We start from the raw sequence: 27,485 nt of genomic DNA on the forward strand, positions 1-27,485 counted from the left end.
ATGATACTGACCATGATACTGACATGATACTGACCATGACACTGACATGATACTGACCATGATGATACTGGCATGATACTGACTAGGATACTGACCATGACACCGACATGATACGGTCATTATACTGACATGATACTGACCATGATACTGGCATGATACTGACCAGGATACTGACCATGCCACTGATTGCGACCGAAGGTCGCATAATACTCTGAAGAACCGTGTCACTTGAGTGTCCTTCCGTATCCTCGTGACCGTCCGTATCCTCTGTGATGTCAGTGTGATGTCAGCGAGTTGTGACATCACTTCCTGTACAGGGCGGCTACACGAAATGTGGATAACACTATATATGGAGATAGTCCAGTCCATCATGTCATATGGGACTAACGTCATAGAAAGTAGCCATTGTTAGGCCGGAGTCATTGGCTGTCTAAACATGGAGATGTGGATAACACTATATATGGAGATAGTCTAGTCCAATATGTCATATGATATGGGACTACCGTCATAGACAGTAGCCATTGTTAATCCGGAGTCAATGGCTGACTGTCTGTACAGGAAGTGATGTCACATGACATACTTTTTATGCCCATATATGAGTCCTAACATGGAGATGTGGATAACACTATATATGGAGATAGTCTAGTCCAATATGTCATATGGAACTACCGTCATAGACAGTAGCTATTGTTAGGTCGGAGTCAATGGCTGTCTGTCTGACTGTCTGTACAGGAAGTGATGTCACATGACATACTTTTTATGCCCATATATGAGTCCTTCTGTACCACATCTCCATGTTTAGGCAAACTCCACACAGAAAGGCCCTATCGCCAACCCAACCTAGGGTGTGAGCGATAGGGCCTTTCTGTGTGGAGTTTGCATGTTCTCCCCGTGTCTCCTAGGGTTGATACCCTCACAAAAACATGAACAAACTCCCCCCAGAATGACAACAACTAGAATCGTCAGAGAAACGCTGTGGTTGGCCAGATGGTCAAGAATTGGCGCGACCTCGCCCTTTAGGGCGAGGTCATTTGGACCTATACATGGAGAAATGGAGCAAACCTGTTTGGCCTAAACATGGAGATGTGGTACAGAATGACTCATATATGGGCATAAAAAGTATGTCATGTGACATCACTTCCTGTACAGACAGTCAGACATTGACTCTGGCCTAACAATGGCTACTGTCTATGACGGTAGTCCCATATGACATGATGGACTGGACTATCTTCATATATAGTGTTCTACACATCTCCATGTTTAGGCCCTATCGCTCACACCCTAGGTGGGGTTGGCGATAGGGCCTTTCTGTGTGGAGTTTGCATGTTCTCCCCGTGTCTCCTAGGGTTGATACCCTCACATGTTCTCCCCGTGTCTCCTAGGGTTGATACCCTCACAAAAACATGAACAAACTCCCCCCAGAATGATAACAACTAGAATCGTCAGAGAAACGCTGTGGTTGGCCAGATAGTCAAGAATTGGCGCGACCTCGCCCTTTAGGGCGAGGTCGCATGTCACCCTGAGGTCGCATTCCACCCTCAGGTGTCTTACTAGTATGATACTGACCATGATACTGACATGATACTGGCATGATACTGACCATGATACTGACATGATACTGGCATGATACTGACCAGGATACTGACATGATACTGACCAGGATACTGACCAGGATAATGACCATGATACTGACATGATACTACCATGATACCAGTAAGGCTCCCTAATCAGGAGATAAGCGACCATCAGGTCACAGTATGTACACAAAAAGGCCTGTGAGTGGCATTGGTTCCACCCTCAAGTTTGTACGACAAATGGTTGATGAGTAAAGCCAAATAAAGTTTCGGCCAATCAGAGGAGGGGGTGGGGCAAAGTTAAACTAATTAAGGTTAAGGACTCTTAATCAAGTCAATTGACACCAACCACAAGTTTGTACGACAAACAGTTGATGAGTAAAGCCAAATAAACTTTCGGCCAATGAGGGGAGGGGGCGGGGCAAAGTTAAACCAATGAAGGTGAAGGACTGTTGGAGTAGCAGGAGTCGGTGGTCCCTGGGAATTCCCCCATGAGCAGCCCAGTTGGGGTGTTGATTTGGTCATTTTTGCACTATTTGGCGGTGGTGGCAGGGGGTCCCTGGGGGTCCCTGGGGGTCCCTGGAGGTCGGTCGCAAATACCATGATATTTACAAAAAAAATAGGCCATTATTACATTATGAAGTTTTATTACATTATGAGCCTCCTATGTGGAGGTTCTTAATGTAACACATTATTACATTATTACATTATTGAAAAATCTGTTATTACGTTATGCGCTCGTTTTTTTATTACATTATGAGCTGATTATTACATTATGAGTTTTTATTACATTTTTTTTATTACATTATGAGCCCTTATTACATTATGAGCCGTTATTACATTATGAGTTGCTACAGGGTCTTTCATTGATTTTACCTTATTTTTGAAGACCCAGTTTTTTTCTTCTTTCACCCAGAAAATAAAATTTCTAGCCGTGACGATACATTCTTTAGTTATGGTCCCTTGAAAAAAAGCATCTGTTGACGATCAACACAATCTCGGAGTAGAATCGTTGAAAACATTTTTTTTTTCTGAATTTGCTACAATTGATCTGGATGGACAACCGGATATTGTGATGACGTCATCTCCCAATGAATCATGGGAAACTGAGTCCCTGCATCACTACCTGGTGCGGGAGACGTCAGTTTAATATCAAACAATGAAAAGACTAATTGACAAGTTTTTCAGTCAATGGCAGCCATACCAAGTGTGGAAAATCAATTGACTCGTTTTAGCGTCAATGCCTTAAACTGTGTTAATAGGTTAGTAGCATGTAATTGTAATGTTAAATTTGATTATCGTGACAGCCCTACTCACGACTGGTTCCCTCCTTTCCTAGCGCATGGGCCTGGACCGCCGGCGCGAGGATGCCAGGAACCCCAAGCGTAAGCCCCGGCTCATGGAGGAGGACGAGCTGCCGTCCTGGATCATCAAAGACGACGCGGAGGTGGAGCGCCTCACGTACGAGGAGGAGAAGGAGAAGCTGTTCGGACGCGGCTCCCGCTGCCGCCGTGACGTGGACTACAGCGACGCACTGACCGAGAAGCAGTGGCTTCGGGTAATTGTCTCTAATCTTCTGGTGATGTTGACCACCCTGGTGTCCCAATTCTGGGCATGTCATAATTTGAAGGCTAGCTTTCAGCCAAAACAGGTCTCGAGATATGAGCAAGTTCTGTAGATCAGTGGTTCTCAACCTGTGGGTCGGGACCCAAATTATTTTGGGGGGTCCCCAGATGATTAACTTAATGTGCAACATTGTTTTCTCTCTCAACAGTAAAGAAACCAACATTAAGTTTAAGTGTATGGAGGGTTTATACACATTTCTAAAACAACAATTTAAGGACTTTTTAATACCTCTAAAATTACAAATTAAACATTGGCCAAATTGTCAAATATTAGAGGCAGAAATTTTGAAAATAGCCGATCTACATGCTCGCAATTTTCCCACACACACACACACACACACACACACACACAGCAGCGCACTGCATCGCACTAACAGGAGGTGTCAAATACAGAGAAGTCAATTCCCTTTGGGTATCACTACAAGTCAGTGTTGCCAAGTCTAATTTTTCCTTAGCTTTTCAAGTAGTCACAGAATATTTTTCGATCAATCCCTCGGTCGTTCACGGACACGCTTTCTTTGCTTCCGTGAAAAAGAAAACGCACCTTGTTTGAGCCTTGCAACCCATAGTTATGGCCAATTGAAAATTAGATGTATTGACTAACAAAGAGCGAAGACCGGGAAACAGAGAAAAGACGATTCTGTGAAAAAAATCAACAGGAAATTAATGGAGATCAGTTTTTTCGGTTCTGCTATGATTATTATATTTTTTTTACACGAGATGGGGCCGTTCGCTAACTTGTGTGAAAAAAGCAAAAATTACTGAATAAATGTAATTACCGGTATTATTATTACAAAACTTCACTTCAGCCCTATATACAATTCGGCAATATGAAAATAGCCAAGCTACAAGCTTGTAGTTCTGCTATTTTTCAAAAGATCTTTATACATTTTATACATTTGAAAACTTGTGAAATGGGACCTTCTGCATAATCAGTACTATCTACTTTTTGTACTTTAAGTACATTTTGATACCAATACTTTGCACTTTTGCTCAAGTACCTTTTTCCTGACTTTTACTTGTAACAGAGTATTTCTACAATGCAGTATTGATCCATTTACTTCAGTGAAAAATTTAGTACATGTGCTGTTCTTTCCCCCGTTCCGCGGCAGGCGGTTGAGGACGGCAACCTGGAAGAGATGGAGGAGGAGATCCGTCTGAAGAAGCGCAAACGCAAGAGGCGCCCGGACAAGGACTCTTCCAGCAGAGAGGAGGGGGGGAGCAGCAAGGGCAAGAAGAAACGTGGACGCCCGCCCGCCGAGAAGCTGTCCCCCAATCCCCCCAAACTCACCAAGCAAATGAACACCATCGTGGACACGGTGGTTAACTACAGGGACGGGTAAGGAGTCATTTCTCTGCGGTTTCCTTTAAGGTTTTAGTACATTCGAGTCGTTTTACTGTAAGAATGCAGTGCATTATGACAGTTGTTCTCAAGCTTCTTTAGCTTCAGTACAACCTTCCCCTGTTTTCTGAATCCACATGTACCCCCTGTACCCGGGTCATTTTGCTCAGAAAACAGCAAGAAAAAAAACATAGCGTGCATATGATGCTATAAATGATTGAAAGCAGTATCAGTATTGCTTGTTGTACACTTTTTAGGCCTAGAATTATTGAATGCTTTAACCAGTGAAAAATAGCAGATATACAAGCTCACAGCACGGCACCGAGTGCCGCGCTGCGAGCTTGTAGGTCTGCTATTTTTGAAAAAGTCGTGAAAATGTGTGCAAATCTTTGAATATATGTATTTTCAAAGCGAAGGTTTGTAACTCAAATTTTGCTTCTGGGGGGTCCCTGGAACTAAATATTTTGAGATGCGGGTTCATGGCCAAATACATATCATTTTGGGGGACCTTCACATGAAAGGGTTTGAGCACCACTGACATTATAGTCTCTCAAGAACAGACTAACTGAGCTCCAGTTAAGTGAAAAGGACCTTTTCTTTGACGATGGCTAGCCAGATTGCTGACATAGAAACATAGGTTTTTCAAAAAATCTTAGAAGGATTCAAAAGACACTTACAGAATCGGGTCAAAATTCTAATTTTTACGATTTTTCAAAAATAGCAGATCTACAAGCTCGCAGCGCGCGTGCTGTGAGCTTGTATATCTGCTATTTTTCACTGGTTAAAGCATTCAATAATTCTAGGCCTAAATGGGTTAATAGGAGAATTACAAGACCCTAGAATGATTAGGATTTTATCCATTTTATCTTGATTCCTTCATTTGTTTGGGTACTCGGTTCCCAGCTATTTGGATTTGAGTTCAAGAGTTACAGGCCAAAACCTAAGCGACCTGTTATACTCAGTGCCACTGTGAGGCCTACCCCAAACATGAGCAAACATGTGCGTACAAGTGTTACGCTTATCGGTCCAGCATTGCTGGAGATTAGCCATTCACAGACAGACAGAGAAACAGATACACAATTCGAAGACAACAATTCTGTCCAATAAGTACAATATGCTCAAACAGCAAATAAGTACTGCTTTCTGTTTATTAACAGTTATACTATTCCATTTTAATGTAATGTACAGATCAGAAGGTTCACACACAGTTTGTCAATGTTTCATCATTAACAGTAAAATACATCTTTACATTTTCCACTTCCTCTCACGTACCCCGTGCAATACCGGCACGTAACCCTAGGGGTATACACGCACCAATTTGAGAAAAACTGCAGTATGGTACGGAGCCCCGCTGCTTCGTGTTTTGCCAAATCAATAATTCATGTTCCTCTAATAATAAAAAAAAAAAAAAACATTGCATGCTTGCAAATGAACTACAGGATGTGCCTGCACGTTTTTCTGTTTTCTCAGAGGCGCTTGTGAGGGGAGATTGCAGCTTTATGCACCTTTTCTACACAAATTCCCCATGTCAAAGGCTTCAGTGGTGTACACTAATGAGCACATGCAGAGTTCCTGCTTTTCTTCTTTTTTTCAGAATATGATTTGAATGCAGAGAGGAAGAAGGTAGATCAATCAATTCAGGCACAGGGCAGAGAAAAAAAGAAATTTGTCCCTGAATTTACTTATAGGTTAATTTACATTTACATTGTTACACTTTAAATGCATTTCTGATTTATTTTACATTGACGTAAGATTTCTATCCATCTTCAGTGTATAGATGTTTTTTTTTTCCTTTTGTATATACACACAGATTTTAACCACATAAACTCTTGCATCTCTATTCTGTGCATGCCATAATAATAATACAGCAGATCTACAAGCTCGTAGATGATATTTTGTAAAAAGGAGTGGACCAAGTACAGACTGTCAACGACGTATATAGGGTGGTTAATATGATACATCTGGCTAAGATTGGTACTACCATTGGTGTAAATGTGTTTTTGTACATCGTGTTCTTTTTAGAATAATAATAATAAGTAATATTTTCTATTCTGTGCACACTCAGAAGATTGTAATTTGGATGATTATTTTAATAGGTTGGGATGTCAGCCTAACTGCTATGTAATTATTTTGTGTACAAAAAAAATACACAAAATGAGAGAGTGAGCTTATCACATGCCCGCCCGGAATGACAAATTAAATTGGCCAAATAGAGACAGAAACGTGAGTCGTGAGCATGTGGATCTGCCATTTTTACAAAAGAACAGTGTTATATAAAATGTAATGACTCAACTCTTAGTGCTGTTGTGTGCACATAATAATAATGAGTATGTATCCATCTCGCACGCTGGCAAAAACACTTGCCCACACTATGTGAAATACTGTTTTATACTCAGTCAAGCTCTGCAAGCTAAAAAGAAGAAGCGGAAAAAAAGGTTTGATAGAGAACTATGGAGAAACTGGTCATGTCAGAAAGACATTTTCATGCCAAAACCCTCCAGTGTCAATGCTTTCCTCTTCACCAAGTCCAAGGAGTGGGCCCCTGCTAAGATTAGCCCCTAGAAAGAAGAATCTCCTGTTCAGCTGACCCGGATCACAGGGTGAAAACGAAACAAAGCGATTGAATGGAAGTAATGTCAATGTCATCTCTTAGGACTCAGTACACTGTGATACCCAAGCCTATTACAGCCCTGTGTGGCTGGCTGGCTGACTCCCTTAACCACTTCAAACCTAGCCTCCCTTTTCTGGGCATGTCATAATAGGCCACCGTTATGTGAAAACACTCACGACACCTTGCAAGTGAGCTTGTGCATTGGAGCTTGTGCATTGGTTGTTTTCGGCAAAGAGATTTGGTCTGGAGGGGGAAAAAAACATGGGGGCCAAGTATAGACCAATTGCTGGCCCCAGTCAAGAAAGCAGTAAGTGGTTAAGAAAACCCCAGGGCTGTTTGTGTGCTTCTCCTGTTATGTTTTGTTTTTACTGGGTGGAGAACATCAGCGTGCATATCTGTGTTCCATCCGGTGGCGCAGAATTATTATTTTTGCCGTGGCAGGTTATTTGCCCATTGTGTTCTTATTGCTCAGATATGCACTGGCAGCCCAGTTTGAAGGCGCACTCCCTGGAATCCAACACCTACCTTTCCACCAGCTGAATTCTTTCCTTTCTCTCTCCCCGTGCACCTCAGTCATAACTCTGGCCCTCCATTTACACAGACAGATTTAGGACTTTCCGCTCTCAAGAGTTGTGCATTTCTCCCAAGAAGCAAAAAAGCTACAGAATGGAACATTGTGCCCGCCAAATTACAAGGCAAGGGACATTTTGATTCTAAGAAAGAGGGGCCTAGACATATCGTTGAGCCCTGTCTCTTAAGTGGGCCAGGCAGCAATCTGGGGTTTATTGGGTGCTGAAGTGGAATCGAGGGGCAATTGTGTTGGTCCCTGATAAATCAAAATGAGATTACTGTAGTCTCACATATATCACGGACAACCTTGATTGTCTTGAAATTGCCAATTGTTTTACTGTTTTGCCAATTCACATTGTAAGAGGAAAAGCTTCTGCCCCTGAGCCTTCATGATCACATTCATCCAAGGATGTTTGCACCGAAGCCACTGGAATTGTTGCTGTTCCCAATAGGCGCTGTCACTATAACAACAGGGTTAGAGCTATCCCTGTGTGTACATTGCAGATGTACAAACCCATTATATTCTTTCTTCACCATCTACAATTGGGGCTTTGGCACAGACCATGTAGAGCAAGACCCCCATAATTCTGAGAAATGGAACCTAGAAATGGTTTCAATCCATGTGGTGCAGCCGGTTTGTTCGTACATCCGTCTGTACGAACACAATTGGCTGTATTTCAGGGGAAGGGAGGGCCCTGTTGAATGGGCGGAGAAGGCTCTTCCCCTAACCCGAATAAGCCTTGAGCAAGAATAGAAAGGTAATGCCCAAAATGGCCATTCTGCAAGATAATGCATTGCTGCGACTCATTGTGAGCTTGTATAGATCAGTAATTATTTTGCTGTGCAACCTTGGCGCACAATTTAGTATAAATCAACCCTTTGGAGTCTTCAGAATGTATCTTGTACAGTACATATCTACTGTAACTGTGAACCTTATCAAAGAGTGAATGCATATCAATTGTTATTCACTGAGGCCTGATGTGTGTCATTCAACAGCGCAGGAAGACAACTCAGCGAGGTCTTCGTCCAGCTGCCATCCAGGAAGGAGCTTCCAGAGTACTACGAGTTGATCAGGAAACCTGTGGACTTCAAGAAGATCAAGGTAGGTTAATAAACAACCTCATTTAAAAATTAAAAAAAAAAAAATTGCGATCAGGTGATCTCCTGCTTCACTGCAAACTGATAAAAACTGAACTGCCGTCAAAACCCCATTGTGCAACATAAGGGGAAAAAAAATAAACTGGGGAATTCTGTATGCTGTTGTGTAGCCAAACAACCAGGTCCTATGCCTTCCCTTTAAATGAGTAGTTTACCCCCATTGATTCCGGATGGGGACCCGGGGATCCGGAATCAATGGGGGTAAATTATTTGTAATCAAATGTATGACATAGGAATATTGTTTAACATTGATAGCTATTTCCACTATCAATGTTAAAGTATTTTGTATATTTAGGTTACGTGTCATATCTGCTATGTGCATCTTCAAAGCCTAAAAGCCAAACAGAAATATAATTGTCAACGACAAAACACAATTAAATCGTTAATTGCAATTATTTAAGTGACAATTAATCGTTCATGCAAAATGTCATAATCGGGACAGCCCTAGGCATAACTCCCTGTGCTGCTTTGTTATTGTGTCTTTATTGTGTCATCAGGAACGTGTGAGGAGCCATAAGTACAGGAGTGTGGGAGACGTGGAGAAGGACGTGATGCTGCTCTGTCACAACGCCCAGACTTTCAACCTAGAGGGCTCTCAGGTCTGAACCTTCCCAACTCACTCCTTCTATTCGTTCTTCTATGCTCATTTTCTGTTTGTTTTTTCCCCTATCATCTCACTGTGTACTCTCGTCTACTCACCCCTCTTTCTTTCAGTCTTTATCTCTGCTCGCACCGGGACTCCTATCTCCCTTTTGTTCTGATTCTCCCCGTTTCCACGCACTGCTGCGTGTCAGGATGTTGTCTTGGGAGCAGTGTGTGTTTGTGTGTGAGAGAGTGTCATTCTGCTTATCAGGCTTGTCTTTCCAGATTTACGAGGACTCCATTGTGCTCCAGTCGGTATTCAAGAGCGCCAGACAGAAGATCGCCAAGGAGGAGGAGAGCGACGACGACACCGATGAGGAGGAGGAGGAGGAGGAAGAGTCAGAGGCTGAGTGTAGGATGCCACATCAGTACACGCACGCACGCACGCACGCACGCACACACGCACACACGCACACACACACACACACACACACACACACACACACACACACACACACACACACACACACACACACACGCGCATTGTGAGCTTCTCTATATAGTTCCGCCAGATGTCTCCCCCCTGATAAATACTAGGGTTCATTTGGTTAATGGCTGTTATCATTTCTATAAATTCTGCCTGTTCCTCTCCCATTATGTCTCCCGCAGCCAAGTCGGTACGAGTCAAGATCAAGCTGAGTAAAGACGAGCATGGCCACGCAAAAGGCAAGAAGAGGCAGAGCCGAGGGAAGGCCAAGCCAGTGGTCAGCGACGATGACAGTGACGACGAGCAAGACGACAATGTAGGTCTCTCTACATGGAGCCGTTATTCACACATCTTTCAGCATGAGAGCATGTCATCACAAGCCAGCGTTGATGCAAATTCATAATGTGCTCGGACCAACTTTAATTCAAAAACAAAACAAACCTACGTGCTGTTAGGGCTGGGATATTGCGATGTTATATCGATATCGTGATAGGAGACTAGATATTGTCTTGGAATTTCAACATCGTAATAGCATGTGTTATGCTTTATTTCGCCGTATACTTTTAAGTTATTCAAGACCATCTTCCCTCTTCCTTCCAAGGGCACCAGTTTGGTGTATATTCACTGAGCCTGTCAGCTTGGGCAGGATATTCTAAGGGATTTAGTGGCAGTCAAGGGTACGGAGATAGAAGTTGGGGTGTCAGGGGACATTTGCATCACCTGCAGACTGCCGTTACCTTCTGAAGAAGACCTCTTGACAATTTGTGGTTGCTAATTAGTTATTAGTTCCTAACCTTGCCTTAGCCCTGCTGATGCTAGTGTTGTCCTCTCTACCCCCCCCCCCCCCCCCCCCCCTCTCTATCTGTCTCTGCAGGATCAATCAGACAGGAGTAAGAGTGACGATGATTGAGGAAGCAGGTGGGAGTTAATCGGTAGCACTTATTAAAAGAAAGAAAATATCTTCTATATTACTATGCTCTCCCTTTCTCTCATTGTTTTTCCCCACTTTGGCTTGCTGTGGTGTCTTTTGTAGAGAAGCCCTCCATCTCCCCCACCGGCTTGGAATAATGTAATGAGAGAAATTATGCTTACAGCAATAACCAGTTTGAATATATTTCACTTTGGTGTCTATTTTATAGTATATTTTTTACCTTTTTAACCTAAAAAAAGAAAGAAAAGATTTTACATTTGAGCATTGGTGCAATTGTGTTGTCAATTTAGTCCTTTGGTGAACACATACCAGCTAATGCTGTATTTGTAATGGCTTGCTTGCACTTTGAATATGAAAATCAATGAAAAACTACGGAATTATTTGTTCAACAAACACCGTAAAAGAAAATGGCCCGGGACATTTCTCTAAAACAATTTCTAACTTTCAAACTGCTCATGTATTTGATTTGCAATAGCACCTACAGAGTGAAACGGGAAATGACTAAAGAAACAACAATAGGACACTCTGTTTGCATGTGTAATATGTGTGGGCCTCTATTACTATTCTTCTTGTCACTTTCCAATTACACAGATGATAAAATGCTGTCTAAAAAATATCAAATATCCAGCCAGAAAGACAAAGTCTTCATTAGTGCCTGATGAGCTACACATTCAATTTGGCATTGTCCTGATCAATAAATCCTTTTTTTGTTTGTTTTAATATTATCGCTTTTTACAGAATGTCATACGCTTGCATTTTAGAGGCAGCACCTCTTTTAGTTACATCCAGGTATTTCATATAATCTACACTTCATTCTTTTCAAGTTGTTGTTCTGTAGATGTTGTATCACAGGACAGGTGTTTTGGACAACATCAGCATATATTTTCCAACATATTTTTTCCTACTTCTATTTATTCCAAATGACTTGCCATGGGGTCTATTTTGCAGAATTACCCCTGTCGTCCAGTTTCCCCTTGCCGACCCCAGCAGCCCTCATAGAATAGAGCAGAGTCTACGAGCATAACGCTTTTATGCTATTTTTTGCTGTCAAAAGTGATTTTATTTTTCATGTGTGTGTTATTAGTTGTCATTACAAACATGGCTTGATTTTCCCACACAAGGCACCACAGTCAGGTGTGATTGATTGATTGATTGATTGATACACTGGTACAAGGTCAACAGACAAGATAGTCAGATAGAACACAGTAAATCATGTTTTGGGGTGACCATTTGGCACAACTGCCAATCATAGTGACTGACTGTACTGGCCAAATCACAGCAAAACACATAACAGCATAACATCTGTTAAGCAGACTGTGGTGACTCATGTGGGACAACCAAGGCATGGATGTGTGTGTAATGACAACTAATAACAGATTGATGAAAGAAATAGCGTAAGAGGTGATAGGCTTATGGGCTCCACTCTATGCTATGAGTGCTGCTGGGGTCCGCTGGGGAAACTGGACGACAGGCAATTCTGCTAAATAGAACCCATGGACAGTCATTTGGGATAAATATAAGTAGGAAAATGAGCCTAGATGTTATTTAGTCTGGAGTTGTCATTTAAGCTCACAATGCAGTAGAAGAGTGATTAAAACCCATTGATGAAGCATCTGTTTTGTTTTGATCTCTTAGATTATTATCCAACGAGTGTGGTATGATTTTACCGTAAGTCAACAAATCAGTAGACAAACAAACCACTTTTCTTTAATTGCTGCCAGCCACTCAAGCTAAGCGGGCGAGCACAGTGGTCTGAGCATATAAAGCAGTGGTTCTCAAACTTTGTTTTTCTAATTTTAAGGACCCCATAACTAAGGGTCCATTTGGAATCTCCTCAAGGAACCCTGGGTGTGGATTGAGAACCACTGATATGTATAAAGGTTTTCCATTGGGTATCGCATTTCACAGTGCTAATATCCTAACAGTGGAGAGCCAGAAAGTCGCTGCTGGCATAGCCTGTTATTGTGAGATTCTGTTTCCTCACAGCGCATCATTGACAGCAGTGCAAGGACAACTTCAAATGTTGAAAAGAAAACAGTGTTATGTTTTTTAAAGGAACAAATTGAATGTGATTTGATAGTGTCATATAGTCATAGATAGAACATTGATTTATGCCTCTGTGTTTAGTTATTCATTAGTTTTGAGCTCCCATACTATTGTTTTATATGTTATTTGTGGCATGTCCTCGTATTGCAATATACTGTATGTGAATATACAGACATATCTTTTGTATGTGTACCCTGTACTAGCCAGCTTTCCATAAGTGTGACTTAATCTTTGCTTTCTTTGCACTATATCGTTGTGGTTGTTATCACATAGCCCAGAGCAAATAAAATCTCACAGATTTTCAGCACATAATTGATTTGTTTCTTCTTTTTTAAACCTACCTTCCTAGGTTTTTCATTTGTAATCTGAGTGCACCCTTTTTCACCACTAGAGGGCCCCAATGACCAGAGAATTCTACTTAGACAGTGCTGGTATATGCACAAGCCCTGCAGCCATGACATGCCTGAACACTTTCCTTTGTGCATGTACAGGAAGAGGATGAAGTTAGCTTGAAGTTAGCTATTGGCTACCAAGCATTTTAGAAGATCTATTTTCTGCAATTTAGCCACGATTAAACCTTGCACACCTCATGCATGGGAAAAAAACAGAGAAGAATGAGCTCTAAAAAATCCAATGCAATCCTGGATTGCATTGGAGTGGATTTGTGCAGTTTGTTCACAGCTTTCAAACAAAAAAATCCGATTGGAAATCCGTTCAGGCATTCTTGAGATAATAGCCATTATGTTTTACATGTTATGTAAACAAAAATGGCTGCCCTGTATGTTAGATGGGGTTGTATGGGGGTGGAACATGCAAAATCGCGATTGAAATCATGTTCACCAGATTTGATGGGGTCCAAAAAAAAAAATTCAAAAAAATATTTTTCAAAAAATTTTTTTTTTTTTTAAAGCCGAACTAGTTCGGGATCGGCACTCTGCGATGCGATAATAAAGCCGAACTAGTTCGGGATTGGCACTCAATGAGTTAAAGAAATCTGAAAAAGCTGGAAAAAAAGCTGAAATCACATTTTGTGAGTATTTCACTTCCCTATCGTGACACATTTCAGAGTAAAACAGGAAACATAGCTGTAACATAGCATTGAGCGAAGATCTGTTCGTTGTCTTAGACCAGGGCCACGGGTTTTCAACTAAATTAAGCCGGGGGCCACATTTGTAATATGTCTTGAAGGCACAAGAAAACAAAAAAGTAGTTCATGGTTTAACCAGAAATGTTTTATTTATTTTTTTGTTACTGGTGGTTGGTTAGATAATAATTTATAATGTTACAATTGTATTTATTTTGTGGTGCGCAGGTTCTTCCGATCAGGTTGCCATCCAGCCGCCATGTAACAAAACTGCAACTGCTCCATGACTGCTGCCCAATTCTGCCTTGCAAGTACTTGAAAACCATATTTGAGTAAAAGAACAGATATCTTACTTTAGTCCGTCCGTCCGCGTGTCCGTCTGTGTGTCCCTCCATCTGTTTATGGACAGCTAATCACCGGCACCGTTGGCACGATGGCAGCGAAACTGTGCACACACACTCCCTGGGGTCCATGTTTTGCATGGGCCTGTTATAGCGCCACCAGGAGGCGGATTTGTGCAAAACAAATTTTTGGACAGTACTCCTATCAAAAATCAAGCAAATCAGTTCACAGTATCTAGTCATTAAACGAAACAGGTCTTTCAGATTTTTCATATTCCATCCCGATTGGCTAAGATTGGCTTCCAAAGTTTGCAAGAGTGTTCCCTTCAGCGCCGGAGGAGACAGAAACGTCGCTCTAGGCAAGCTCCGTCGGAGCCACCCCCAAGGTTAAGTCAGCACTCAGCACAGCCGATGTGCATATAACAACATACAAGTACATGACACACAAACTGTGTGCAAGTTGATCAACCACAGCAAATAAAACAAATAATAATGGGCAGCTGCCAGGCCTTACCTTTCAGAAATGAACACGGCATTACTGTAATGAGCCTCTGAAAATCCTTTTGTATAATCATCCTTGCGGCTGCACTTGGTTTTGGGTAAATTAATTCCTCTAACTCTGTGTGCCCTTCTCAGGTCCTGCCTGGTAGTGTATTCTCTCCAGCGCTGCAGTCATTGTCAACAGTTTCTTGAGCAGAACATGACAGTGGACACCGTGGACTCACAGCCTGATAATCTTTATAGTTAGTCTTTTTGACATGTTTGCTATTTACATGTATATTCGTTCGCTATTACTACCTGTCAGTGGTTCCTGTTTACTTGAGTTCAGACTTGGCGGGTTGAGTTGAGTGGGTGTGTGTTTACCAGGGCAGGGCTGCTGCTTGGCCATTACGTGGGCGCCTCTCCCTCCCCCGAGGCGGCTTCAGATGCAGTGATTGGCACATTTAATAGCTGCACGCACCGGGTTGGCCAACACTGCCGCTGTCCGTTTTTCTTTTCTTTTTTTTTCTTCCCTCCCTCGCTCGCCCTCGCTAGCTCTCGCTCTCTCCCTCTCTCTCTCTCTCTCTTCCCCAACACATTTTCGGCGCCTCTCAGAAGTGCCGCTCTAGGCAGTTGACTATAGTTCGCCTTCATATACGCGCCGGCCCTGGTTCCCTTTTGAACAAAATGCCTCAAATCATGCGATTTCCGTGACATTTTTCACGCACATTCCCACTAGGCCGAGGAAGAAATGCCACTTCAAAATGTTCAAATCAGCCTCATGGTGGCGCTGTAACAGGCCGATTCGTGTTTTTACCAATAACTCCACCGATCAGTGTAAAACTTTGCGCACTCCCTAGAGGCCAAAGAAAAACCTTTGCACTGCATTTTTCAAATCTGATTTTTATAGTGCCACCAGGAGGCCGACTTATGTACAACTTATTTTTTTATATTACTCCTTCAGATTTGTTCCAAACATCACGCAAAGCAGTACACAGTATCTCTATAGTCATGTGATCAAGACATGATCATGATATTTCATATTCCATCCTAATTGGCTTACATTGGCTTCCAAAGTTTGCAAGATTGGTCTGTTTTGAACAAAATGCCTCAAATCATAAACGCAACTTGCGATTTCCATGCAACTTTGCACGCACATTTCCAATAGGTCAAGGAACAAATGCCACCCCTTTCACATTGGCCTGTTATAGCGCCACAAGCAGCTACATTTTTGCCAAACACATTTTTGGAACAAAATGCCTCAAATCATGACAGGCTGCAGATGACAAGGCAACCTTTTGACATTGGCCTATTATAGCGCCACCAGGAGGCCACGATAAACTACCTCACCTGGCGGAGACCTGTGCTCGGAAGAGCACTGCTTCTAGTTTAAATATATTTTTATATTTTTTGTTTTAGCAAATCAACATGAGTTTTGAGTTCAGTTTGTCCATTACTTGCCATCTCCTTCTATTTGTAGCTACAGTACCTATTTCAGAGTTTTGGAGCGGTGAAACGGGCTCCCTATAAACAGCTATGTCCGTGGCTATGTGGGTGGCCGGCAGGCGGTCCGGCAGGCAGTGTCTGTAGCCTGACAATACCTTTACTGACCACACACACACGCGTTAAAGGAGGGGCACCGTTGAGGAGGCCAGGCACACTACAGTAACACTCTCTCTCACACACACACACACACACACACACACACACACACACACACACACACACACACACACACACACACACACACACACAGATTTAGAACACATAGAATGTAAATATATAGATCTAGAACACATAGAATCAAAAACATGTCTAGAACACATAGATACAGAACACATAGAATCAAAAACAGATCTAGAACACATAGAATTCATAGATCTAGACAGAAATCCCACAACACACACACACACACATACACACACACACACACACACACACACACACACACACACACACACACACAGTGTGGATCAGCGCTTCTTAAACAATTTACTTGTACAGTAAGGTACAGTACAGTAAGGTAAAGTACGTTAAGGTACAGTAAGGTACAGTGCAGTAAGGTACAGTACAGTATAGTAAGGTACAGTAAGTACGGTACAGTAAGGTACAGTACAGTAAGGTATAGTAAGGTACATTACAGTACAGTAAGGTACAGTACGGTAAGGTACTGTACAGCAAGGACAGTAAGGTACAGTGCAGTAAGGTACAGTAAGGTACGGTACAGTATGGTAGAGTAAGGTACAGTACAGTACTGTAAGGTACAGTACAGTACACACAGGATATAGCTGCTCAGATTCACCGCTCCACTTCGAACCGAGGTTTGATTTTTTTTAAACTTTTGAGTGGACTCCAATAGCGTCCCGGACTGAAAGAATGTCATGGTGCTCTAACTCTTTAGCTTGTACTATCTCTCTCTCTCTCTCTCTCTCTCTCTCTCTCTCTCTCTCTCTCTCTCTCTCTCTCTCTCTCTCCGAGACGAAAGTAAACAGAGGTGGTCAGATGTTATAATGAGCATTAGTGAGGACCAATTATATGAAGATAGGCTGGATCGGTGAAGTGGTCCTTTAAGTTGAGTTTGTGGGGATTTTGACCATCACACCAAAGAAAGACGCACCAAATTTTCCATATCCACCATTTTTACACACAGTTGTATGTTTCATTCAATCACTGAAGAGTGTCCCGTGCTGAATTCAAATGATCACACACCATGGCCAAACACGGTTGCATGGTCTCTTGAGCCAGTGCACTGAAAAGAATGCTCCAGGCTACCTTTCCCTGCAATTGGTACCCAATGGGTGGCATCTTGCCTGCATTGTATGACTCAAACACTGGAGGGCAGGAGAGAGGCCCTCAGCTGGACCCTTGCTCCCCCACACATCAAAACAGCTTTCCTTTTTGTATTCCTGCCATTTTAAACGGAGCTCATCTAAGCCGATTCCCGTTGAAGAAAAGACATCCATCGGTCCTCTGTTTATGTAGCTCTTTGATGTGCCGAACTGTTTGGATAGACTTGAGCCCGAGAAGAAAAGGGCAAATTGGAAGTTAATCCTTGTCTGAGCACCAGAGATGTCAGCTGGAAAAAGTCAGGTGCCAATGCAATTCCTGCTATTCCTCTGTAGCCTTTGTTAGGGGTCCCGCCACCATCACATTCATCGGGCGGCAAATGGTGTTTCGCCCAATCCCCAAACAGATTCAGGGAATTTCACCGTAAAGCCTTTCTAATGAGTCATGAATGATGATGTGAAAGGGCCAGATGGCTCACTGTTATTAGAAAACCCAGTTGATCTGGTGTTGTAACACGTCCACTTTCAAGGCGGTAAACCGGGGCCCTATCAGTGCTAACGCATGCACAACTTAAAAGACAGCAGGAGAACGCGTTGTCCCTCCCGGGATTCCTGGGTTCACTACCAGTTTAACGCATGATTGAGAGAAAGGCTCTGTTCTGTATCTTGTGCTGAGCCCCCTGGTCAGCTGCAGAGGCAACACTAAAGACAAGGATAGCACACACACACATACACAGATCTACTCACATTTCCACACATTTGGCTTTTATGAAAACAAGGCCAGGTGAAACTTAGCATTATGGCTGGTGCAAACTTTGTTTGAGGGATAGTAAGTGGTAGTGTCTTGTCCAGAATAAAGGTCTATTCCCTTATTAACCCCTTCCTGTATAAACTGACAGGATTTCACACACTACAATTGCTGCCTGAGGAAGTGTTGTTACTAGAAACGCATTGCCAAGTAGTCTGCATCTTTTAAGTGGGTTCATTTTGTGTCATAAAACACAGTTTAAATGTTGTTATAATTCACACATGAACTCACATGCCTATTTCTCAATATTGCTCCGTCTATGTCAGTTGTCATACTGCAGGCGTGCAGTGTAGACTATATGCTCTAAATTCAGACCTCATCTTTTCTAACCATAATACTTTAGCAATCGTTTCTTAACAACTTCTCTGTAACTTAATCAGTTAGTCTATTGGTCTGGCCAAGTTGGTCCTGTGACTAAAGAAGAAGATAGAAAAAAGTTAGAATATGTGTGCAGCTGTATATACTGTTTTACACCATTTGTATTGTACATGCTTTGAATGGGATTTGCCATGTCCCTTATGACTGATAATAGCCTTCTCATATGGTCAGATGTCTTTATCAAAATAGCTTCAATTGTTTTTACTATTAGTACTTGAAAGATCCCACGGGTTAACTTAAATATTATGATATATCAGGTCCACTTTGAGGACCTGATATTCAGACTCTGAGACAGAATGGGTTCATTTGGTAACACTGAGGGTCCCTGGACCCCATTTTGAGAACCAAAGCTGTATCTTGAATAGAACTCAAGACGGCCAAGAATAGAGCGGAATTATGGAATGATGTTGGAAAATGTTTTCACAGTGAATGAAGCTGACATGCTCTGTCAAAATTGTTTTACACCATGTCTCACACAATGGCACTCAAGGTTTCACTGCGCTATAATGGTCCATGAGAACTGGATTAAGCTGGATTAATTACCTGGTAAGAAGCTATCAAACGTTTTCTCTGGCAAAACATTGGGCTTTTTAGACATTACATGTGTAACTGAATAAATCGCAAAGACTCCAAGCATTATGAAATAATTATTGAATTTTATTTTATGTTACTTTATTTGCAAAGCCTCACACGCGTGGGCTGCTGGAATCTGTTTGACTCAGGAATCAATTTACTCCTGAGCTTCTCGTGTGCCTCACATTTTAGTTGTTGTTTTATTGTCTTTTCATTTATCCAAGTTGTTGTTTGCCATGTACTGTAGGAATGTGTTGGGTGGATGTGTGTGTTATTCTAGGTTGTGTCATGTTATCGTTAACCAGCTCAGTGGCCGTTTGGTTAGAGTGTCCGTCCTGAGATTGGGAGGTCAGGTTCAATCCCCTGGCCGGGTCATACCAAAGATCAGTGGTGGAAAAGATACACACATTTACGTAAACCATAGAGCACTACTCCTCCCACAGTTTTAGCACACAAGCCATAATTCAAATCGACTGGCTTCCTCGGGAATCGTGTGCTTCCATTTTTTCTAAGGGATATATCATATATTTTAATATATATTCATTTATTTGTGAATACATTTGTCTCAACAGTATAGTACTTTTGCAACTTTATTGTTACAAACAAGTTTGGCATGTTGCTCGGTCTCTAACGTAACGCCTCCCGACGGATTCCTCGGATCGCCGCCGGCGTTGGTGTGATCGAGGCACCCACGTTTGCAAATTCCCCAAATTGCACCACTCCAGTTTTCAGTCATTTTTGACAAGCTAACACCCAGCCGCAAACAGGAAAGCAGGCAGTTAGTTTTAAGAATTTTATTGTGTGGCCAGGGCACTGTGGCTGGTGGCTGTGACTGTTTTGCCAACATGTAATTGGGCACAACACCATATAATGTAGTACTACACAGATGTGGTAAAAACACATGGTGTGGCTTTATAGATGCATTTTGTGTTTGTTGGAACTGAATATAGGCTACATTTAGTCTGTACCACAGAATGACAGTTGTTTTGCATCAATATGAACAACAAGCGTGACTGTGTTGAACCGCAGTTGGCACAGTGTTGTGGGCCCATTCAGCCTTATGACTAGTCCCTAACAATTAAGGGTGCAACAGTTAATCGAACTAACCGATTTTCATTTAAAAGTCTACGATTTGTGCGAAATATTTCTAAATGTAGCTTTTCACCATTTTCTTTTTATTAGCAAGCTCACAGTGAGCTTGTAGAACAGCATTTTTTCCCCTACTACACTGTGTTGTACGACATGTATAAAATAGAGCTTAAAACGTCAATAGCTACGATTCTAATCAATTTAGTCAAATGCAAATTCTTTGACATAAAAAAAAACAGATTCATAAAAAATAACGTGGTTCTCGATTATTTGATTAATATTAATACCAGTAAGACGCCTCAAGGCGACGGTCGCACCATGTCTTGTCCATCTGAGAGAGACACACAGATGGGTGGTGGAAGTGGTTTGGTCCCAAATGTGGCACAGCACAGAGACAGACAGAAAGGCACAAACAAACAGAAAAAGGGATTTGTTCCCCTAGCATCACAGGGATCTCCATATCTCCATCTATGGGCATAAAAGGGATTTGGTTCCCCAGGGACATCAGGGATCTCCATATATGGGCATAAAAGGGATTTGTTCCCCTGGCATAACAGGGATCTCCATATATGGTAATATATGGAGATCCCTGCTCTGAGTATCTGACATCACTGTGATGTCACAGTAATGTGCCAGGGGAACCACAGTGTCAGGCGTTACCCGTCCGGACGGACAGACACGGACAAGCTGTGACGGTTCTGATAGTAAACTGCAACCCTAAGGTTGCAACAATAAAAGTAAATTGTTTAATAATCAAAGAGAAAATATCAGCCCTATAGCATCGCTGTTCTATCAGCCTAAAAATGTACAGGCACTGTCGACCTGTCACAGGTCCCACAGCTTCCTGGCCCGCACTGGCATGCACTGCGGGGGAAACAGGCAGATTTCAGGGTCTTGGGGCTCTTTACAAGTTAACACCTTTTTTTTTTACTTTTCTTTTTTCTCTCCAGCTCCATTACTCCTTCAGTTCCTAACAGATTTCCCCATACCAACCTGTCCTGGGATTCACAACTGTAGCTTTTTGATCACCAGCAGAACTTTGAAAACCTTGCTAAAGTAGGCTACTGCTGTCCCATATACTGTAGGCTTTAATTCAAACCCTCCATTTTTGGTCCTGACCCATTGTTTGGGAACCACTGCTGTAAGCCACCAACTGCCTCTGATGACCATGTGTTCATCTCAGTCTCATCCCCTCTCCCAACCATTCCCATGACTCCCACTATACTGTGTTATGTGGCAGTTCGCCCTGTGCATGATGAAGTAACCCTGTGAGATTGTACATCTTCTATTTTCACTATTTTAACGTTTTATTTATTTATTTATTATAATGATAATAATAGCCTTAAGGAATGGTTTTGGATATACAAGGTATGCTGTAACTGCTCTTGGGCTGTGAAGTGTTTTGATAAACACAGGATGAGGAGCCTGGGGGAGGAACTGCATGCAGGTGACATGGATGGAGAGCTCTCCAGTCCTTTGTTTAAAAACAGCACTTTGCAATCATCTTTTTCTCAAATAACAACATCCCCTCTCGGTGAAAACATTGTGTCTTCCATTTCAACAATAAAACATAAACAAGCATATTCACTTTAACAATGGGGAAGTAACAACCAGTAACCACCGGAAATGTAATTTTTATATGCACAGATTTATATATAAATTAGTGTCTTTAGCTTTAGTTTTAGTGCTAGCCTAGTAGCCCTGTTGAGGCAGAGAAGTTCTTTCTGAGGGCTGTGAGAGCGACCCTGCGGGCGATGGGAAGAAAATGTACATTGTACAGACATATTGTAAGTAACAGTCAATTAATTCATTTGATTGGCTTATCGCGCATTCCCACAATGACATCAAAAACATATTAACTTGTTTTTAAGATGATTTCTTAAGGTGACAGTAACCCTTAAGGTGACATAGTCCCTTTAAGTAAAAGTGGCATGACGCACACAGATTTATTTTGATTTAAGTAAAAGTGGCAATGCCACAATGAGTGGATATTGTGTGTGGGTGGATGAGTGTATATTAGTCTGGAATCCTTGTATGGAACCTTTCAGACAGGTCTATTATGTCTGATGCTGTCATGATGTTGTCTGCACATCGTGTCCCTGGAGGAAATCAACATAAACGTTGATGTCGGGCACAAACCTATTATTATGTTCTGCACATTTGGATGAATGCAAGTTTCATTCATTAATAATTCATACATTTCGTGGTGGGATCAAGGGATGTCTTTGAATGGTTACCAGCCAGTCTATTTAGAATTGAAGGAACCGTATCTGAGAGTCTTGAAGGTTTTGCCCCGATGAAGTTCATCTGACTGAAAGCTTGTCAATTTAATTTTTATCGTTGAGTGAAGATAAATTCAAGCAAAAACTCGATCAGAAAGAAAGATAGGGAAGGAGAGAAAATAGTTCATGTCACCCCAAGAGTGCCCAAGTAATTTAGAAAATGTTGGAAACCGGGCTGACAAAAGGCTGTGACTCTGTGAAACAGCGTACAGTTTAATTTTACGCTCTCAAAAGGTAAATTATTATTAAACACCTGCATTACTTAATTTACAAGAAGTCTACACAATTACAGAATGTAGAAGAATTTTGATTTTGACTGACAACAAAATCCTATCCACATAATCCTATCCACACAACAAAATATTCAAAGTTTTGGGTCTGAGAGGGCAGAGGCTAAAGCTCAACAGGTCCAAGCGTGGCTCAAATGCAGAATAAGCAAAGGACCGTGGTATGAAAAGGGTTGAAAACCACTGCTTTAGTCCACCAGGGTGGACCGGGGGGGACCATGAACAGAGGGCATTACAGAACGTGGCATGTGGACAGTTTTCACTCTTTGGTGTGTCTTCATTCCAGCACCCTTTGGCCCTGATGTGCTCTGGAGGAATTCAACATCTGAAAGAGGAGTGGGATTAAAAGTGCCAGGGCTCAGCAGGTGGCTGGATTGTTAAAAAGCAGGACCAGACCATCTCAGCCTGTTGCCTGTGGGCTTTAATGTTGACCCTTCTGACAACAGTTTCTCCACAGCTGCCCTGTCTGGACTTTCATGTACAAAGCCCATCTTTCTTTTTAAAGACATTAACCCCCCCTGGCGCCCGCTATTTTGGTTTAACACATGATTTAACATTTTTCGAATGTTCAAAAATGGAAGATGTACAAGCTCACAGCGCGCCACAAAGATGTATAGCTTGTACATCTGCTACTGTTGAATAGCCAATGCTAAAATATTGGGTATGACACACATGTGCTTTCCTGGTTTTAATGGGTCCATTCAACAATAGCAAAAATAGTATATCTGCTATGTTGCAATGTGACCTGTGAGCTTGTAGATAACAATACAGTACATATTTTGGGTTTCCCCATTTAATGTATTCATTTTCACATTGCACTGAGTTAGTTAAGAACATAAACATAAGATACTGTTTAACGTAAATCCATTTATTGCGAGACATTTATTGCGGGACATTCAAAAATTGCTGGACTGATCCAAAATGCCAAAGCACGATTGGTCTTCAACCAGGCAAAATTATCACGTCTCCCCCTTCTCCCTCTACTGGCTCCCAGTTGCGGCCCACACGGAATACAAAACACCTTCATACCTCCAAAGCCTGATCAACCCCTACAACTCACTCAGATCAGCTAACACAGGGATGCTGACAGAACCCTCGCTAAAAACCCCCAAGTCAAAAATCCACTCGTCCTAGACAATTCGCCCTCCTGACCCCCAAACTGTGGAATAAACTCCCTGTCGCACAACAGACTCACTCCCTAGCTTCCGCCGTGGCCTGAAGACTCGTCTCTTCAGACTCTACCTAAGCCCATAGCACTTACCGTAGCACTTGCCTACCCTCAATGACCATACATGAAAGCTAGATAGGATTCTTAGGTTTTATATAACGTTTTAACTGATTAGGTGCTTCGTCTACCTATGTTATTTTTTCTAGATTGATATTTCTATGCATTTGATGTATTGATGTTGATGTATTGATGTATTACCTAGCTTATTGTATTGATGTATTACCTTGCTTATTATTGTAAATCGCCCTGGATTAAGAGCGTCTGCTAAATGCCTAAAGTGTAAATTGTAAAATGCCAGGATTCTTTTAGAAAAATCACACCCGTGTGAACTGAGCGGTGGTACTTTACTGTACTGTATACTGTACCTAACTGCACTGTATACTGTACTCTACTGTACCTAACTGTACTGTACTGTACATATTCTGTGTTCTATATCTATGAATTCGGTGTGTTCTAGATCTATGAATTCTGTCACCTCCCCCCCAGGCTAGTCTCAACAGCACCCTCTTACCCACCAACCCCTCCCCCCTTCCCCCCTGTGTGTGTGTGTGTGTGTGTGTGTGTGTGTGTGTGTGTGTGTGTGTGTGTGTGTGTGCGCGTGTGTGTGTGCCTGGCCTGGCCTGGCCTGGCCTGAAAACAGCGCCCCTCGCTTAACATGTGTGGTCATAAAAGGTACTACACCACAGGCTTGAGGCTACATACAGACCCACCCACCCACATACATACAAACAAACATAACTACACACACGGCCACGCTATGGAGACGGTGTGACCACCGCTCAAAAATAGAGCTGTCAGTCCTCCAACCAGACAAACTCCATCTGTATCTGTGTGCGTGCTCCTCCCTTAACCCCCCTCCCCTCTCTCTCTCTCTCTCTCTCTCTCTCTCTCTCTCTCTCTCTCTCTCTCTCTCTCTCTCTCTCTCTCTCTCTTTGCATGAGGGCAACCGGCTCAACACAGCACATAATAGACTGTCAGATTGACTTTCCAAACTGTGGCGATGACGACTGACTTGTGAAGGTTTGCCCCCCACGGTCCAGGTAATGGCTCCGCTTGACAGTAAATGTATCTGAGCTGCTTTATTTGCTGGGTGTCCCCCAATACCTTCTCATCTACTCACATACAATTACGTATGGTAACCGCTCATTACCGTACGTACTTCACAACCAATACTGATCCTCTTGTGTCCATCCTATACGTAATTATCATTATCTGATGCAGCATGCTCGTGATGTGTCTTAACACAGCACACCACTTTATGCTCTGGTGTTCTATAATACACCCATCGTGATATACACTGTTAAAATGCACCACTAGAGAACCATCGCTCTCCATTTACTAACAATATTGTACTTCATGCCCTTGGTGCCCTTGCACCAAATGTCAGGTCCTGGTCCGTCCTTGCCATTCTGTGCAGTGTAGAAGGTCGTCTGTTTTTCGTTCTGTGATTTGGTTCCGTTGTGATAAACTCTGGTGTTACTTTAAGTCAAAGTATTAGCATCAGAATATAACTTAAGTAGCTAAAGTAAAAATACTCATTATGCTGAATTTCTCATTTCAGATTCAAATTCATGATACTGTATATCTTTGTAAGTTTGGATTCGAAGAGTACCCTTCCAAGAAATGTAGTGGAGTCAAAAGAACAATATTTATATTTGAAATATAGTGCTAATGACCATCATGAGTTCAAACAACTTTACTTACTCAAGTAAATGTACTTAGTTACTGTCTTGGACTCTATTTTCAGATCCTTTCCCTACAAGTGTTTAAATTGACACATTTCTATCACTGACAACAACAGAGAAAATGCTGCATGCAGCTTTTAAATGGTTCACAAGAGACTCCTCCTGACAGAACAGAAATTCATTTCTGCAGGCGGTCTACACATACCCTTCTGACCAAATATAAACACTGCACATTGGTCAGGCATGTAGGCAAACCGTTTCTCAACATTCTCTCATTTCTCAGGGTTCCGTGGAGAGGGGAAGGATTTTGCGTATAGTTCACATGAGGACCGCCTGTGTCTGGAAATAAACTGCTTCAACGCGGAGAAGCGTTTTATCATTATGTCTGACAGCTGTCACAAGCAGTGAAAATGTACTGTATCATTGCACTTTAGACAGAAAGGGGACACGTCAGGACAACCCATTTTGAAACTGTCCCCTGAGCACTCCCAATATTTCCATATGAAACTAATTGAGCTGTTTCTCAACGGCAAATTGTCGTGATTTTAGGCGGGCTCAAATTCAAGGATGACAGTCAGCAAGACTTCAGGCAGGAGAGGCAGGTCAACAAACCCACTACAGAATCATGAGTGTTAGCACTGAGGGTGTAAAGATTAACCAGTAATGGATCATGTTTTATACTCTTAAGAGTTCAATTGACTAGTTTGGTCAGTGATGCTGTCATCTTACAAGGGCTCTTAGGCAAGGCACTCCCGTCAGTTGAAAACAAATGAAATGAAAGAATAATAATTTACACAACCGTGCATTATTATTATATGGTATTACATTATTTCAGAGTCTCTGGAAATGTAAATATGAAGGTGAGCTGCTGTCTCTCTTATTTAATAACATTTTGAACTCTTCAGAAGTTTGTGAAAGTGTGTTAAAAATGAACACACTTTATACACGTACTGTATATACAATTCTATAATTATAGTTCTATAATAACACAGGGAATAGGTATCATGTGGTTAATATCTTAATGAGACCATTCCGTTTGTTTCTTATTTTAGAGCGCATATTCATAGCACACACACACACACACACACAAGTGTGACAGGCTGGAGTGGACACTGTACACCTACTGTAGCCAAAACCAAAATACAGCTCTTCTCGGGCAATGCTCATGGCTGTTAAGTAAGAGTGAAAAGTTCAAATATTGGACTTTCCTGTGGAGCTGGTTTTGTGACGACCTTCTTGTGCCAACGTCAACACAAAAGGATGGTGGTGGTGAGAAATGCTGTCTAGTCTGTGGTGAGCTGCTAAGATGGAATATGTTTGAGCCGGGGTGTCGCACCAAATTCTGGGCCCTGGGTACAAGGATTCACTCACATTTTGTGCTTTAACTATTGAAAAATAGCAGATATACAAGCTCACATGCTGCACCGAGTGCCGTGCTGCGAGCTCGTAGATCAGCTATTTTTGAAAAATCGTGAAAATATGTGCAAGTCTTTGAATATTTCAAATCCTTCTAAGGTTTTTTTAAAAAACTATGTTGT

The 27,485-nt window shown here is 42.0% G+C and overlaps 1 protein-coding gene across 2 annotated transcripts in view; it reads left to right on the forward strand.

Moving 5' to 3' along the window:
• smarca2 (SWI/SNF related BAF chromatin remodeling complex subunit ATPase 2) overlaps window positions 1–13,224 on the forward strand; it is a 56,496-nt gene extending 43,272 nt beyond the window's left edge. For both annotated transcript variants that reach the window (XM_080739280.1, XM_080739281.1), the window contains exons 28-34: window positions 2,914–3,132; window positions 4,312–4,538; window positions 8,719–8,824; window positions 9,378–9,479; window positions 9,748–9,874; window positions 10,132–10,265; window positions 10,824–13,224. In XM_080739280.1, coding sequence (XP_080595406.1) covers window positions 2,914–3,132; window positions 4,312–4,538; window positions 8,719–8,824; window positions 9,378–9,479; window positions 9,748–9,874; window positions 10,132–10,265; window positions 10,824–10,859 — 951 coding nt within the window. In that variant the 3' untranslated portion in view covers window positions 10,860–13,224. The remainder of the gene's footprint in view (window positions 1–2,913; window positions 3,133–4,311; window positions 4,539–8,718; window positions 8,825–9,377; window positions 9,480–9,747; window positions 9,875–10,131; window positions 10,266–10,823) is intronic.
• The last annotated feature ends 14,261 nt before the right edge of the window (window positions 13,225–27,485 follow it).

Source organism: Nannobrachium achirus (assembly GCF_963921795.1).
Source record: "Nannobrachium achirus genome assembly, chromosome: 12".
Taxonomy (NCBI): Eukaryota; Metazoa; Chordata; class Actinopteri; order Myctophiformes; family Myctophidae; genus Nannobrachium; species Nannobrachium achirus.